Source organism: Pinus tabuliformis, chromosome X (assembly GCF_031772625.1).
Source record: "Pinus tabuliformis cultivar Carrire ecotype Pingquan chromosome X, CPIR1, whole genome shotgun sequence".
In the NCBI taxonomy this organism is placed as follows: domain Eukaryota; kingdom Viridiplantae; phylum Streptophyta; class Pinopsida; order Pinales; family Pinaceae; genus Pinus; species Pinus tabuliformis.
The window spans coordinates 1,195,308,365-1,195,326,716 of record NC_142308.1 but is presented as its reverse complement, the minus strand read 5'-3'; the positions used below and the strand labels follow the sequence as shown (position 1 = coordinate 1,195,326,716).

The following is an 18,352-nucleotide window of genomic DNA, read 5'->3' as shown; positions in this document are numbered from 1 at the left end:
ATTTTTTTCTTTAAAAATATGTTGGTTAATTAATAAAAAAAAGAATAATATTGAATATGTTGGTATAATTAATTTATTTAACAAGAAGCACATATATACCATAATATTATTAATCACAAAAAGAAACCAAGTGTAGACATAATTGAAGAAAAAAAAAGAGAGTATAAGGTTTCTTTAGCCAAGGATATCCATCCAAAAAACTTTAAAGTATATTTGTTCTTCAAATTTTTTAATTATATAAGGTGCAACCTATAATAATGAAATAAAATTAGATGTTTGTAAATTTTGTCTAGCTTCACATTGAGACAACAAACTCACTTGGATATAAAACTTTTCAACACCCATTCTTCATTCTTTGTTTTTTTCTTTGTATTTAAAAAATATATATTATAAGATAATTTGCCAAAAATTGAAATTTATTAAAAATAGGTTAACTCTTATGGTTTGTAAATGTTGCATGAAATTGGAATATTCACAAAACTAAAATGTCCAACTCTAAGTGCATGAAAAATGTTGTATGCAATTTAAATACTTACAAAACTAAAATGTTGCCTAAAATGCTTAATTTGGTGCAAGACAAATTTTGTCAAAGTAAAAAATAATTAATGTTTCATATATATTAATTTAGTAAATTGTTATCACACTGAAAAACATTTTTGTGTCCTAAATTTTCTCGATGTTAAAGAAAAAAAAGGGTATTTATGATATATAAATTATCATAAATCTTGGACTTATCAAGCATCTAGAGGGATCAAATATCTTAAAATGCAAAAGGATGCAAAACTTGATAAGAGATTATGAGATTTGACTTGTCTAGGGGCTTGGTAGATTTGGAGTTAAGATGGATCTATGTTGGTTAACTTCCAAAAGACTCCTAAATACAAAATGTATTTGTAGAACATATATTTGCAAAAAACATGCTAGGAAAACTACTTGGGTGGTAAAATTTTAGTGAAGTTAATGGTTGAAGCAGATGCTTTTCTCTCTTGTTGAGCCAAAAAACATGCTAGGAAAGCTACTTGGGTGGTTCAACTTTAGTGAAGTTAAATGGTTGAGGGAGATGCTTTTTCTCTCTTGTTGAGCTGGAGCTAGCGCTCCTTGCCAATCCATGTTCTTAGAGAATTTGTTGCTTTGGATCCCTTGTTGTTATCCACTTCCAATTTCTTTACCCTTACTTTTTGTGTGGAGATCAAATCCCTATCATCCACTCAATAATTATTAATAACTAAATTATAAAACATAATTGAAATTAAAAATATTATTTTTTTAATATTAAATGTAAATACCAAGAACTATGAGGCATAGGTCCAATTGAAAATATTATTTCCAAAAGAGATTCAACCAGAGGTTCAACAAAAAAAATGATGGCAGAAGGTAGGAGCGAAGAGAAATAAAAAATGGTGGCAGGAGCAGGGTGGTAGGAGAAGTTTTTTACATGAAACATGTAAAAAACGATATGCAATGAAGATCGGGTGAAAATGTGAAGTATGCTTATGAGGAGGTCCCCACTGGCATCTTTGCCCATAAGCATTGCAATTATGTTTGTAACTCTAATCTAACGCTGGAAAAGAGGCCGTAGACAGATAAATAGATTAAGATATGAAAATATCTATGTGGTCGATCAACTAAAGAGATCTAGGGAAATTTAGACAGAAAGAAGTCAGAAGTGTGGAGCATGGTTGGTAAATGGTTTATTATGGGGGTGATTTCGATCCACTAAAGAAATCTAGGGAAATTTCGACAGAAAGAAGTCAGAAGTGTGGAGCATGGTTGGTAAATCGGTTATTATGGGGTGATTTGTTTGTTAAATACAGTTTAAAAAATCACGATATTGTCATGATTTTGGGTAAAACTACGAAACGAATCAGGAAACTGTGGAAAACGTTAAATTTGAAAGGCGGTTATATTCCAACGCTGGCGTGGAGTATCCAAAAGAGAAAACAATGAATCCCTTACATTACGGCAGAAATAGAAGGTGTGTAGTATCCAAAAGAGAAAACAATGAATCCCTTCCATTACGGCAGAAATAGAAAAGTCAGAAGTCTACAGTACCCATGGAGATAAAAAGACTGGATCCTTTAGAAAGGGTGATGTCAACAGACACCATGAGCAAATGAATGATGAAAAATAGGAGAAACCAGTGACAATCAATCTTGTCAGTGTTTCCCTGGGGTGCTCCGTGTATGTCACCGCGTCTTAACATTCTCCAAAAAAATCTTCGAGACCTTTCTGGTCTCTTCATAGATGGAAAGAGCTATTCAGCCATATATTGGGTATTTAATGCCGAAAGAGGAGCACGCAACTTAATGCGATAACATGGGAGCGGGCAATTTCAGCATTAAATAATATTTGTCCACTCCCGTGTTATCGAGTTAAGTTACATACACCTCTTTCGACATTAAATACCCAATATATAACTGGTTAGCTCTTCTAAATGAGACCACTAATAGGCTTGACGCCTCTCTCCTGGCGACACGCCCGATGGGTCGGTGATTCCCTGAATTTTATGATTAAAAGTGCGAATTTTGAAATGACACCAGAGAGTTGATGTATGGTCATTTATGGCTATGACTTCCATCTGTATAAATGTCAAATCAATCTCCAAAAAATCGCATCTCCCTTCTGATTGCATAGGGATGGTGATCCAAATTAGAAAGTGGCGGCGGGATAAAAGGACCATGTAGACATTCCGCGGCAGATGTGAGGGGTGGGTAGGTTCCCCAGGATGAAGATTTAAATGGAAATCTCAGAAGACGTACGTCCATTTAATATCGATGGATTTTCAAACATCAACATCATATAAGTGGAAGTGGAAGCATTTCGCCGCCGCCACTTAAATACGCATTCTCACACGCTAGTTAATGCCCGAGTCTCGATTGCCGTCATAACGACTCACGAGGCCACAAAAATGTTCGAGTCTCGATTGCCGTAATAACGAGGCCATAAAATTTGGCAAGATTGGAACAAAATTAGTTTGAAATTTTTAGAAATTTTGGTTACATCTATTTCAACTATTAAATAAAACCATTAATTTTTTTTTAAGCTATATTAATACAAGAAATTGTAACGTCATTAAAGAACGGGGAGAAGAATAATTCAGATCCAAAAACTCTACCATTCCAGCGGAATTGTGGCTTCAATAGACAAAGCCTGATAAGAATAAAAGCCCGAAATTGATTTGGTAACATAACATATCAGTCCGTTTACTCTTTAAGAAAATCAATTACATCATCGACTATTCTAATCCTTCCTTCTGTTCTGCTGCAACTTCTTTCATTTCTACGTCCTCTTACCTGTTCAAATCCCCTTCATTCATTTTACCTCAAGGTTTGTCAATTGCAGTCATGCCGGCTGCTGCAGATATACTTTCTGCTCTTCCAGAGCCATTGCTTGGCCTCATCCTTTCTAAAATTCCAATAAGAGAAGCCGTCAGATGTTCCGTTCTGTCGAAGAGATGGAGATTCCTCTACACCCAAATTCCCCAACTCACCCTCTCTCCCATTCTTCTTCTGCCCAATATTAACCCAGATCCAGATCCACTCTCTGTTGCAAGGGTGGAGAAAATAATCTCCAACCTTCTGCTGTCGCATTCGACGGATATCGAGGCTTTTCATTTGTTCAACAACTTTACCCCTTATGACTGTCTGCAGTTTACTCGCGAAAGCGTATGGCAATGGGTGAGATACGCAGCCTCTAGGAATGTCCAACACCTCACTCTCTGTGATTCGCCAGATATTTACCGTGATTCCGATTTGTATACCCCTGTAATGGGAATGCAGCCTGCCCTCTTTTCATGCACTCGTCTCACTACTCTCAGGCTCTCCCACTACAAGCTTACCAATCTTCCATCCCATTTCTCCGGTTTCAACCATCTCATTGCTTGCTCTTTCAAAGACACGGAGTTCACAGACAACTCTTTATCCAGTTTTATCTCTCATAGCCCGTTTCTTCAGACACTTACCCTACGCTTCTACGTTGGCCTAAGGAAGCCGGTTATCTCCGCTCCCAACCTTACACATTTCTCTATACATCGTAGGATGCGTGGTAAGCTGGACGTTTTAACGCTGAACTGTCCGAAGCTTAGAAATCTGGAGATGGAGTTAAGTAGCATACGTGATCTGAGAATAAATGGAGTGTTGTTTCACGAACTTTCATATTTAGTCTCTAAAATTAAAATGCAGTGTGGGAGCAATGTTACTGAATTGTGGTTGGATTTGACTCATGTCGAGACACTGCAAGTTTCAGTAGAGAGAGTTGTTGAGATAGTGGGGGATTTCAAAACATTGAAGAAGCTCGACATCAATGACTGGTGGGGAAGACAAAACCAGATGGTTGTTCTCGTTGATAATCTGCTCGAGAGGCTTCCTGGACTTGCGCGGCTGCGGGTGAGCAACATGTATTATCTGGTAAGGCCAGAAACATATTATTTTACTTGCTTGCTATCTGCGATGCATGTTTCAATGGTTATGCTTTTTTTTTTTTTGCCTCTGGTACTATATCAGTAGCCTGACCGCAACGTAGCGTCTTGTGCGGTGTTTGTGCTGTGTTTGCGGACGAATAAAAAAAGTGAAAATTGCTTGGTATATGTTTATCTATTTACATTGGGATATTATTTATGAATTTCATAATTGAATACGGTAATTTCAGGTGAATTTGAAAAGATGAATTTACAAGATGTTATTTGTTATATTAATAATGTGTATAGTAAACTTGAAAAGGTAAATATAAATTTAGATATACAAGGTAGTTAATAAATAAAAAAACAGTTATAGCATAAAGATTTAGATTAAATGAAAGAAAAATAATTCTATAACTGTAGTTAATTCTTATTACCAAGACATGTATCAATTTATAATAAGCAACAAAACACATATTTCATGGTACATTTTCAATCTTGAAAAAATCATAAAATCAACCAAATTATAACATTATTTTAAATAATTATTATTATTATTATAAAAAAACATAATATATGAGCTAACAGCTATAGCATAAAGATTTAGATTAAATGAAAGAAAAATAATTCTATAACTGTAGTTAATTCTTATTACCATGATATGCATCAATCCATAATAAGCATCAAAACACATATTTCATAGTACATCTTATATTTTCAATCTTGAAAAAATCATAAAATCAACCAAATTATAACATTATTTTAAATAATAATTATTATTATTATAAAAAAATTGTAATATATGAGCTAAACATATATACAAGATTCTTAATCATGGATATTCAGCTCTTACTTAATCATAAGAATTTATAATCTATAAATATGTTTTTGTTATAAAACCACAACTCTGTACCATAAGTTATCAATACCACATGTTTAAAAAATCATGATTCATTTTATATGACACTTATTCATATAACATTTTTTAAGATAAATGTCAATTTTTGATATAAAATTACTATTAAAAATATTCTAAAATATTTTATAAATATTAAATTTTAATCATTTATTTAAAATAATTCATAATTAAATTTTAATAACCCTATTTAAAAAAAACATAACTATAAATAAATTAATTATAACATGTTCATGAAAAAACATAACTATAAATAACTTAATTATAACATGTTCATGAGTGAATTATTGTATAAGATGGATTAATGAATTATTGTATTATTGCCATCGATTACTGAATTGCCATCACATAATATATTTCTGAACTATTGTATTGCGATGGATTAATGGGTTGCCATTGTATAATGTAAATGCAGGAGCTAGTAAGAGATCCAATACTACCATGTGTAACCTCTCTACTAGGTAATCTTCGGAAAGTGAAGGTACGTATATACCAATTTGATAAAGGGGAAATAACTATATTGGATAAGTTGCTGGAGAGCGCTTCTGCTCTTGAAATAATGGAAGTGGAATTACCATGTTTATCCAAAGGACAATCGGCTGTTGGGACAGCTTCTTCTGTAAAGAAGAAAGCAAATGCCTTTTTGAAAAAGCTATTGTATCTGAGTGGAAGTGCTTCCACTCGAGCAAGAATATGTGTGAGCTTTCAATATTCTGAATGAAAATATGTGACATACAGAAAAGCTCTCTGCCATCCTATAGTCTAAGTTTTAAGTGTCGATAGCCTTGTTGCCAGCGCTAAGGAGTGTACTAATTGTCTATGGCGGTAAAATATTTCTAGGTAATCTACATCTCTATTTAGTTATGTCTGACCATAAAATATTTCTTACATATATATAAGCAGATCAATCTCTGTTTCCTTGATGTAACGTTGGATGAATTACAGTATGAATGCCTGGACTTTGCCCTTCAATCTGGACTTTTGGAAAATCTTTGCATCTTTGCCCATTACAAATCAGATAGCATGGTGTTATCAACTATATGAGTTGCACTTCACATCAGAATTTTGGCTGACAATATTGTTTTCATGGGTTGTTAGTTTCTCGAAGAAAAGCCTTGCTGATTTAAAAAAACAATGTAGGCTCTGGGCAATACTTTTTAATGGCAATTAAAGCTGTTTTTTCATAAAAAATTATTTCTGGTAATCTTCTTTCTTTAAGTGAAATTCTATGTTTTTCAGTAATTATTTTCTCACGTAGTTTTAATTTATTATTTTGTGGAGTACTATGATTGCAAAGAAAATATCATTATAATATAATAAAATAAAATAATGGTAAATAATGGTAATCTGTTAATTATAGTGATAGTTTAAAGTCAGTTTTATATATATATATAAAACTCAGAATTAAATAATTTAATTGGAAATGAAAAAAAAATAAGAATTAGAGATTTTGTAATGAAAATAATTTGAAGGATTATTTCTTTTGTTTCAATTAATTATAATTATAAAATATTAAATTTATCAAAATTTATATTTGAATAAGCAACAAGTATCTACAGAGCATTTTGTATACTTCCAATTTCAAATTAAAAAAATTCCTTACCTCAAACCAAAGTATTAGTAAACACACATTTAATCTAAAAGTCCCTATAAAAACTTCAAGTATTAAACAAAATTTTGCTTCCATGCTAACCTATAGGTCGAGTAATGTCCAAACTTGGAGTATAAATCGGCTTTAAAGTTGAATCTTCTACATTCAAATCTAATAGAAAATAGATAGAATGATTGAAAGAATTTATAGAAGAGATAAAGAGAGAGTAACTTCAGCTGTAACATACTTTATTTCTTCAATTTAGCTCCTTAGCCTATTGATTTCGTCCTCTTCCCAATAAGACTATTGTCTCTTCTCAATTAAGATGTCTATAGTGTATGATAATTATGCATCATTTACATCTCAACTTTAATTGTGCCCAAGCATCTTAGAGCTCCTTGAATTCTAAGATAAGGATGTAAGAATTATGTCGTCTCTCATGATGGCTTAGAAGCGATCCTTTCAATTTGCTAAATGGTGGTTGTCAACTAGAAAACCATGAAAAGCCTTGCATACAAGACTAAATTCCAAACAAGGATTGTTGTTGGGATCAAGGATAGAAGGTGCTATGAAAATTTAGTCTCTTCAAGCCAAGAAAGCTAAACAAAAGAAAGAGACCATGGAGCCATGACAAATATGATTGGATTAGTGTATAGTATGCCACTATAAGATGATTGAGATGATGCATAAAATGATTTGGATGATGGAGAATGAGATGATGCATAAAATGATTTGGATGATGGATAGCATGGTTCTCATCTGTCAAATTGCTCATCTCTAGAAGCACGGGGTTTAACATGGCAAATTCATGCAAGAGCATCAAATCCCAATTCAACTAATTTTGTCTACACTCAAGAGGTCCATAAAATTTCCCCAAAGGAAATGGATTTTCTCCCATTTTGGTTTTGTATAAATTGGAATCTTTATGTAAATAAATGAGTCCTAATTCTAGAAAAAATTGGGACCATTAGGCTATTAGTTTATCTATTGATCTGGTATTACAGCCAAAGTGGGCCTTTGTAAATTCAACAAGTGTTAGGTTAAGTTGTGGGTTGTAGGGACAGGTGTCCAAATAGCTTAGGTTTTTGTTAGGATATTTTATGTTAGTAATCACTATGTGTAGGAAAGAGAGGGCCTTGTGGATTAGAAAAATAATAGCTCAAAAGTAGAGCTCAAGGGGAGAGAGGTTATAACATCCTCGGCCACCAAATACGCAATGCTACCATAACCGAGTATTGCCATTTTACAACGGAAGCTTTAAAACCCTCTTATAATTCCAAAACCCTCCCTCATATCTAGAGCCATTTGAACACACAAGTGCTTCCATGGTATGTACTTATCCTTGGCATCATTTTATTTTTTATAATTTGCCTATCGACATGCATAATCAAGAAATACTCAACCACTATGTTCCATGCTATAATTAACCATTTATTCACACATTTAACCAATGATTATATCTATGTTAGATAAAACATGTATAGCGAAATTACGCATATAAATTATAAACCAAACCTTGACTAGGATTTACAACCAAATAACACATAAATACAACAAATACTCATTTTAGGGTTTGTTTTCAAGACGTATAAACATACATAAAAATCTCAAAATATATCATCGCACACATAATACTTATCTACATAAAATGTTTGACTAGTTATGAGCTCTCCATGTTCCAACCGATCATAAATTGTGTGGTCCATAATTTCAACCACAAGGCACCCTCAAACTAGGGTTGCAACTCCATAGGAAACACTTGTAAAATGAACAGTAAAAACCTTGGCCAAGACACCAACCACAACAACCTCAGTTTTCAACCACAGGCTCACGTTCCCCGAACTTGCACACAATTGACGTAGCCTAAGTTCCTTGACAGTGCCCACCTTCCATGGTTCCTTACAATGGATTAGAACGATTTCAACTTGTAGCTTCAAGAGCTCTATTGCTACCTAAGTGACTAAGTGCCTAACAACCAACATAATTAGATGGCATATGGCCCCAAAAATCTATCTATAATATAATTAGATGGGCACATAGGACACATAATATACTCCAGTGCACCAGCGCAACCATGTGGATACATCCAGAGACCTCACTATCCACATGCATACATGTACAACACGAGTCGAGCATGGGTATTACATTCTCCCCCCTTTAATTATGGACTATCCTCAATGCATCATATGTCAATAATCTAAATTTGTTGCTACAAAGTGACTTGAGCTCCCACTTTGTAGTTGGAAGTCCATGTCCTCGTGCATGGCTTCATTGTGGGACATCCTCCATGCTTCCAGTGACATATATGTATCAACTGGATTTGGAGGTCCTTACCCCATGCTAACAAGCGTGCAAGCTCAACACCATCATCACTATCCCTAGAGGACATCAAACAAATAATTTTAATATCTGTAGCAATTAACTTACACACACACACACACAGATAAGGATATACATTCCCTTTCTTTCAAAAGAGCAACAACAACATTCATACATGCAATCATTCATCTAACCAAACATGAATTTACAATTTTCATGCAATGTTACGACGGTGGTGCAAAAATGCATTCCATGTTGGCATTCTTAAATCTCAACTATGAAGCACTATTCTTTCATGTCAACTTTGTATACTGTCCTTGTATACAACTTCTACATTTAATTTGTGCATACTGTCCCCCTAAAATCTCACCAACTTCTAGTTTTGTATACGACAAATTTATTTTTTACTATTTCAGCCTCTATGGTTGCCTTTACTCATTGCTTTATCTGTATTTCAAAACAACAAGAAACTTGTTACCATAGGCATTATTTCCATCCTGTAAAAAGAACCCATATGCTTTTTTGTTATTTATCTTGACATAATGTTAAGTTGTTAGTTTGCTTAATCATAAAGGCTTCAAAGACCATAGATAATAATGAATTTTCATTATAGTATCTTTGTTTCATGCCCACTAAAAGAAAATATTAGCAACATAAATTTGCATTTTGTTCTGCATCCAACTTGGGTAAAGCCTTAAGTTTTATTCCCTTTCTCACAAGTCATGAATGAAACTCCCTTGCCTTTTTCCTTATTGAGCGGCATGCCATAATGTATGTATGCTTCATACACCATATGCATATACTCATTATCTATTTCCAATATACATACAACATGCATAACTCAACCATATTTAATCTTTGACATTTTCAGCGATCAAATATTTAAATGAACGAGATATCGCATTCGTAATAATCAATAGGAGAGTGGTTAGGGGATTTTTCTTTCCTTCTGGTACATATTTTGGTACCCCATTGCATGACTATCATATTTTGTGGATTTTTACATTATTTATTTATAGCTTAAATGGCCAATTGTGTTCCATAACCATCATTATTTCTATTATAGCTCATGTTGCAAATTAACTAATATATGGTGATTTTAAATCCACCATAACCTATCTGCCTACTTCGATTTCTTGTATTTGTTACAATTACCTTGAAGATCTCCATAGCCCAACTTTGTAAGCTAGGAATTCCCACATATCTCACCTATGGCATCCCCATATGCACTTAGAAGTCATTAATGTATTTCACACATCCCAACATCTTAACTCAGTGCTTGATTGTTTTCATAAACCATTCTACATCCATGTGCATTTTGCATAAATATTTGCTTTACTATACAAATTCCCATCATTGTAACCTAATATGCATATCCATCCTCAATGTAAGAAATCAAAACTCGCGAGTTCATTGTTACAATCTCAGTACAATGCCTTCATTATGGCACATGATATCATTTTTTTTCTTAGATAGCCACAATACTTTATTCAAAGACCATGCCTTGAGTGATTATAGTCTTGCTAAATGCACATCTTGACCCTGTTGTAATCATGTTACAATTTGTCACCACCTATTATAAATCAATCACATTTGTATTATACATTTCTCCTTACCAATTAGAAGATCTAACACGACTTACTATGAGCCTATCATAATGCCCATTATGGATTAGCTACAATTTTTTTTTGTCCCTATCATTAACTTGTCAGTGGGCTTGTCAGATGGCTCGTCATAACTTGTTATAGACTTATCATAGACATGTTAAAATGAAATTAACCCTTCACATGGAAATATCACTTTCATTATTTTCTTTTGTTTTTAATTTAATTGTAAATAAGCAACCACAAATTCACCATGCCTGTCATATAGAATAAAAAAATATAGACATAGCGACTTACACATCCTCTGTTCAAAGTACATTCACTATGTCCACCCAAAATGTAGTTTATGTTGTTACAAACATCAATAGAGATTTACAAATTCAAACTTTGATTTTGAACATTGTTGGATGGGTCTTAAAATAAAAATAAAAAAAAATTGAGTTGTATGTCATTTTTGTTTTTTATTTTGGCATAATTTAACATAAACAAAGGCATGATGTGTGAGATATCTATGGAATTTAATAAAAAAATATTATTTTAATTTATTAATATTAAAATGAAATTAAGTTTTGAAATTGAAATAATATTTTTTATTTTTAAATGTAAATAACCAATCACATTCACCATGCTCATCTTATCTAATAAACAAGTGTAATATACAATGTTGATGCTTAATACCTGCTCATATATATATATATATATATATATATATATATAACATAACATAACATAACAAAAGCTTAATAAACTTCATATTATACCTATTTACATTTTGTTCCATTTCATTTTTTATGGAATTCCTTGCTTAATTTATGGTGGGAAGTTATTGACATGGCATTATGTTGTGCAAAGATTGCAATAACAATCATTATTATGACACTTGCTAATATAATTGTTTTTTATATATATTTTTAATAGAATTTTTATATCTTACAATTCAATTGAAAATCACATAAAATTAGTTATCAACCAATTTGAAAAAAATTACATTTTTTGTTTTTTAATTTTAAAATATTCAATTTAATATTTATTTTTTCATAACTTTTGAAAACTTCATAGAATCTTTTTAACATTTTCAAAACTAATTGAAAGTCAATTTTTTTGGACCAAAAAAAAACCAATATAACCTGCATTTTGATGGATATAAAAATATAGATACAACCACATATACATCTACACATCTTCTATTTATAAGTACATTTACTGTTTTGATCATGTTGTTATGGTCTAATGGTTAGGTGGGGAGGTTTTTCCTCTATAAGTCTTGTGTCCAATCCCAAACTATGTACGCTTGAGAGCTTTTCTAGTAAACAACAGATTTTCAAATTCAAACTTCGAATTTGAATATCGTTGAATGGGTCTTCAAATTCTATAATTGAGTTCAAATGAACGTGGTATTAATAGGTATAATATCAAACTATGGGGAGTTCAAATGAACGTGGTATTAATAGGTATAATATCAAACTATGGGGGTGGTTGTGGTATTAATAGGCATCAATGGTCTATAATATCAAACAGTAGGGGTGGTTATGGTATTTTGTACATGTCTTCCATATTGGTGTATGAAATTATTCAACTGTTAGTTTTGGCTCTAAGTGAATTTTACAGCCTTTATCTCATCATCATGGATACTTATAGGGCGGCCAAGAGGAAATATTGACACTTTTCTTTTGAGAGGTCTCTTCTTCTCTTACACTAAAGATCTTTTCATTGTTTACTATGTTCATTGTGGTAGCATGTTACTACTGGTTTACATTACCTTGGTTTTTCTGAGATTTGGAGGTGTCGGGACTAGCTGTTGATTATTTAGACCCGATTGAATGGGTGTCTCCATACTCTTGGTTTAGTTTATCATATGGTATCGCCCACTCCTGTATCCAGAAATCGTGTGGCAAAATTTGTTTGTCCTAAATTATTGGTTTTTAGTAGACCCTATAAGGTGTTCCATTGGCGTTGCAGTCGTTTCTGGTGGTGGTGTCTCGGTTGTTGGTGTTGTTAGCACTTCGTCTCTCCTTCCTTTTGGAGTTGTCCTTGGTCTTACGTTCTGGTGTAATACATTTTTCCGGGCCCTGTGAGTTGTCGCATTTTAATTTACATAGCCTTTCACATTTTTCTATCACATAGAGAGATGTAATATTGGGACTATCTATGTAAAGACATAGCCTTTCAGATTTTTCTATCACATAGAGAGATGTAATATTGGGACTCTTGGAGCATAAAGATATACAAATGAAATTGTATCTTTGCACCAAATGCAATGGAGATATAAAATTATTTGTTATTTATTTTTCATTCGAAAATGAGATATAAATGTATTAGCAACATCTCAGAAATATGTTGTCATGGCAGCCAAACATGAGTTTTATATGTTGTGAAGATTTAGAACTATGTTCGATTGAAGACATGAGTATAACAAATCCACATTACGGCAAGTAAATCAACATAAATTTCTTAGTACATTCAACGGATAAAACTTTACAGAAGGCTTTTCGAAACTACACTCTGTTGTTTGGGTCACCTATTAAGTATTTTTCAGTAATTATTAATATCAGTATAAGTCCATTCATTTACTAAAGGAAAATTGAAAATAGGGTTATCCACGGTTTACATATATATTCATATAAGCTTAAGCATTAGAGAAATGAAACTCCAACAAATCAAAACATAATAAATATCATGAGAAGCTTGTTTCCAGTGGCAATACAAGAACAGCTTTAATTGCTGTTAAAATGTACTGCTGAGCTGTTAACATTGCTTTTAAGAAGTGTTGCCGAGGACTTAACATTGATTTTTAAGAAGAAAAAATAACAACTCATGAAAGCCATATTGTCTAACCAAAAATCTAAAGTGCAACCATAGTTGATAACACCATGCTATCTGATTTGTAACGGACAAAGATTTCCAAAAGGTCTCGATCGAAGGGCAAAAATGCAAACATTCATACGTTACATCAAGGAAACAAAGATTTATCTGTTAATATATGTAAGAAATATTTTATCTTCTGACATACCTACACAGAGAGATGTAGATTACCTAGTAATATTTTACCGCCAGAGAAAAAGACAATCAGTAGACTACTTGGAGATCGAAAAAAGACGGTCAGCACTTAAAATAGAGGTTATAAGTTGGCAACAACCTTTTTGGAGTTTCTGCCCGTCGCATACATTCATATATGTTATATCGTTTGATCGATCACGATTCACAACATTAAAAACTCACACATATTCTTGCTGTAGTGGAAACACTTCCACCCTCAAATTAACTAGGTTTTTCAAAAAGGAATTTGCTTCGGAAGAAACTGTCCCACGAAACGATAGTTCTTTGGATAAACATGGTAATTCTACTTCCATTATTTCAAGCGCAAAAGCGTTCTTAAGCCACTTATCCATTATAGTTATTTTCCGTTTATCAAATTCGTGTATCCGTACCTTCACTTTCCAAAGATTACCAAGTAGAGAGCTTACACATGGTAGTGTTGGATCTCGTACTAGCTCCTGCATTTACATACCATGTACAAGTCCAAACTGGTCTTCTTCTTAATAACTAAGACACTATCAATAGGCATAATTATGTTGAGATATTAGTATATACCTTATACAATAATCTATTGCAATTCACAATAATTCATCAATGTACAATTATGTTGTTAGGCATGTACCATGGAAACACAATAATCTATTGCAATTCACAATGAATGTTAATTCTCAACAAATGTCATCATTTTTTCGGGGCCTTTGGTATTAATGAGGCATTGTATTGGTATATGATGATGTAACAAAGTTTGTTTATAGGCTAAGAATCTCTAATGATCAACAAATGTTATTTTTCAATAAATATCATAATTTTTTTATCTTTTGATATTAACGAGGCATTATATTGGTACATGATGTAACAAAGTTTATTTATAGGCTAAGAATCTTTGATGATCAACAAATGTTATTTCTCAATAAATGTCATATGAAATAAGTTATGTAGATGAGCCATTGTATTGGTATTATTTCTCAACAAATGTCATATGAAATAAGTTATGTAGATGAGCCATTATATTGGTACATGATGATGTAACAAAGTTTACTTATAAGCTAAGAATCTCCATGATCAACAATGTCATATGAAATAAGTTATGTTTTTTTGAGCATTTGATATTGATGAGCCATTGTATGGTACATGATGATGTAACAAAGTTTACTTATAGGCTAGGAATCTCCTTGATCAAATGAAAGTGAATCTCCATGATTAAAAATCTTGTTACATGTTTTTTTAAATGTCTATATATCTAACTTGTATATTAATTCTTTCATAATTAATAATTTAAAATGCCCTTGGGCAACACAATTAGTGATCGAAGTAATGTGAAATCTATGAAAACTAAGAGATCTACAATTCAAATCCCCCAATTATGACCTAGTTTACGAAGAGGAGAACATGGCGTAGACCCAAAGGTTTACTAGTAATTATGTGCCAGGCGAGCATCTAAGTTCCTCTAGGATACCAAAAAAACACTAATAATTTAAAATAATGTTATAGTTTAATTAAATTTTATGGTTTTTTTAATCTTGACAATGTGAGATGTACGATGGAGTAACTTGTAAGTGTTTTGATACTGGTTATAATGGATTGATGTGTGCAACCATATAAATTAAATGGCATTATAAATGCGAATAGGCATCAAACCACTTACCTCATGATACATCTCATCATTGCCAAAATTTAAACAAAAGGAAAAAATAAGCTTAAAAATTAACTAAATTGTGGAGATTCTTAAATTGTAAATAGGTTTTGTTACAATACCATAGCTTACTAATACCACATTTCCCAAAAAGCCATAACTCATATCCATATAACACATCATATGGCTTGTCATATGGTTTTTTTAACTTATATTCATATAACACGTCATATGGCTTGTCATATGTCTTTTTTTAATTAATTATGTGGATGTTATTCTAAAATAGAATAGACATCTCTTATTGAAGATTGGTGGATTGATATTTCCTTTAATCTAATTTTTTTATCTTATGGTCTTGGTTATATCAACATATGGAATTTCAAATATTAACTACCTTGCATCAATATATCCATGTTTACCTTTCCACATTTACCAAATACAATTGTGAAATTATCGTACAAATTATTAAATAACAAGTGGCATCTTATGAATCAATATCTACAAAAACAAGATCAACAGATCAAGCTTCGATCCACGCCTAAATGGATTGATTGATATTCATTTTAGCTTCACCTTGAAAGTTTCATTTTCATGCTTTCCTTACCTCTTTCGACCCCCTGATCTTAGATAAATCTACTTAACCTTGCGAACTTACTTACGAACCACCAAGACTTTGGGAACTGCCTTCAATAGCTATATCCCTGAGACCACTTTACTTACTTTCGACCTTACAAACCACCAAGACTTTGGGAACTGCCTTCAATAGCTATATCCCTGAGACCACTTTACTTACTTTCGACCTTGCAACCCGACTGCCTTCAACGTATATTGACCTCACGGCTGCAGTTGGTCGCTCTTTCCCAGCTGGACAGTCGAGGAGCAAGAGCATGACGCATCATTTACATTATTCCATATATCAACAGAAACCAAAAGGGCCTCTAAACAGTTGGAAGGAAGGAATTGCCCCACATTATTATGAAGTGGGAAATAAATGATAGGTGGGTCATTTCTATACTCTTAATCTGCATGTTATTGCTATCCCCTTTCTTTTCATAATGCAGAACGAGCGCTTAAACCTCTGCACGAGGGATCCATGTATCCTGTGTTCATTTTATATATATATATCTTATTGTGCTAATTATATATGTATATGTATTTGGTTATATATGTGCATGGATTTGATTGTATTATAAAATAAATGAGAGCAAGACTCTTGAAGTGTATAAAAGAGGCTTTGTATTATAATTTCCAAATACTCTAAGAAACTCTATGATTTAATAAAAAATTAATGTAAATCCAAAAATCATATCCCAACCTGTATAGATAGATCATTAAGTGCGTTTGGTGAGAATTTAGTATATTTGGTGAGATTGGGGACTATTTTCCCTGCCAATCAATTTTGTTTTCACGTCAACATTGATTGCATGTGCCATACAAGATCTATCACTTTTATGGTGTTTTGATGTTCTATTTGTGGATAGTGGGGTAATCTCAATGGTTTACTACTCTCTTTCCTTTGGAGTAGTCTAACGAATCAACGAAATACCCTTTGGGTTTCATGTCGACTCATCACTGACGAGACTCCTCCAACCCCCTCCCTCCAATGGGTTTGTCTATGTCTTCACTCCTTCGTCTAATGTTGTTGACAACTATTCACTCCTCTCAGTAACTCAATTACCATTATAGCTTATCCGTAACAGATGTTTTGGTCGCAAACGTTATGGAATTTGACATGACGACAGAGATACCACGCCATGGAGACGACAGTTCTAATTAATGGCGAATTTGACATTTACACACTTGTAGATTCTCCTTGAATTAATGGACAAGTATGGGGAGCCTACCCCCCTTCTCTGTTCTGAATTCCATATTCTCAAAAAAAAATGTTCTCGAGCCTATTCGTTTTCAAATCCCCTGCACCCTCAGAGGAAATCCACAGTTTCAAAGCAACGTTATTCTTTGGCGTTTTTCGTTTTCATTTTCAAATCCTTTGCACATTTCATAGCAACGTCGTTCTTTGGTGTTTTTCATTTTCAAATCCCCTGCATTGTTAGACGAAATCAAATTTCGGAGCAGTGTCATTCTTTGGCGTTTAACCAAATGAGCGAAGGTTAGCATCACCCCCACTACATTGAACAGTAAGCTCAAAAGTTTTCTTGTGTTTGCATTGTTTTTTCATGTATATTTTGACCAATATTCAATAGTTCATGTATATTTTGATTAATTTTTATATAGTGCTCCTATTTTGGTCTACTCAACACTCTGGTTTATATAGTATCTTTTTATTGTACATAATTACAAATAGGAAATTTCTTGTTCATGTGCTGGATCAAATTATTGTGTATAAGTTGACTTTTCTGTTTATATTTAAATTTCTTTAAAAGATTTAAACTAATTCCTCAGTGGGCGCACTTTTTTATTTTATTTTATTTTATTACCTTTTTGGTTAATGATTATTGAGCTACAACCTTTATAGGCTCATAAACCTATAGTTAATATGCCTTTAAATAAAAGGAAATTTATCATCCTTTCTAAATCTACCCACTTTGGTTCCAACTCTAGTTATAAGCATAATGTTGTTTTATTGCATATCAATTCCCACTATTCATTGTAAGATAGTCATTAATACTATAGTTGGTGAAATTTTCTTACTCTTACTTTATTCTATGTTTTCTCACCCAATTTTATTAATCCTTCCACCTACAAGAACTCATAGTAGTTCTCATCAAATCAGATTTCCTCGCATTTCTAAGCAAGAATTCAACAACAGGGGATTCACCTTATTATTAATATCAACTATTTAGGTTCATCCTCCACGTTACTAATTTAGATTCCTGATGAGCCCCAAAAATGGATA

At 32.7% G+C, this 18,352-nt stretch overlaps 1 protein-coding gene across 1 annotated transcript; it reads left to right on the top strand.

Moving 5' to 3' along the window:
* Positions 1-3,344: 3,344 nt before the first annotated feature.
* On the top strand, positions 3,345-6,033 carry LOC149144232 (FBD-associated F-box protein At2g26860-like). Its single transcript, XM_089452079.1, has 4 exons — positions 3,345-4,406; positions 4,506-4,545; positions 4,648-4,718; positions 5,728-6,033. The coding sequence occupies exons 1-4, from the start codon at positions 3,345-3,347 to the stop codon at positions 6,031-6,033; spliced, it is 1,479 nt and encodes a 492-aa protein (XP_089308205.1).
* Positions 6,034-18,352: the final 12,319 nt, after the last annotated feature.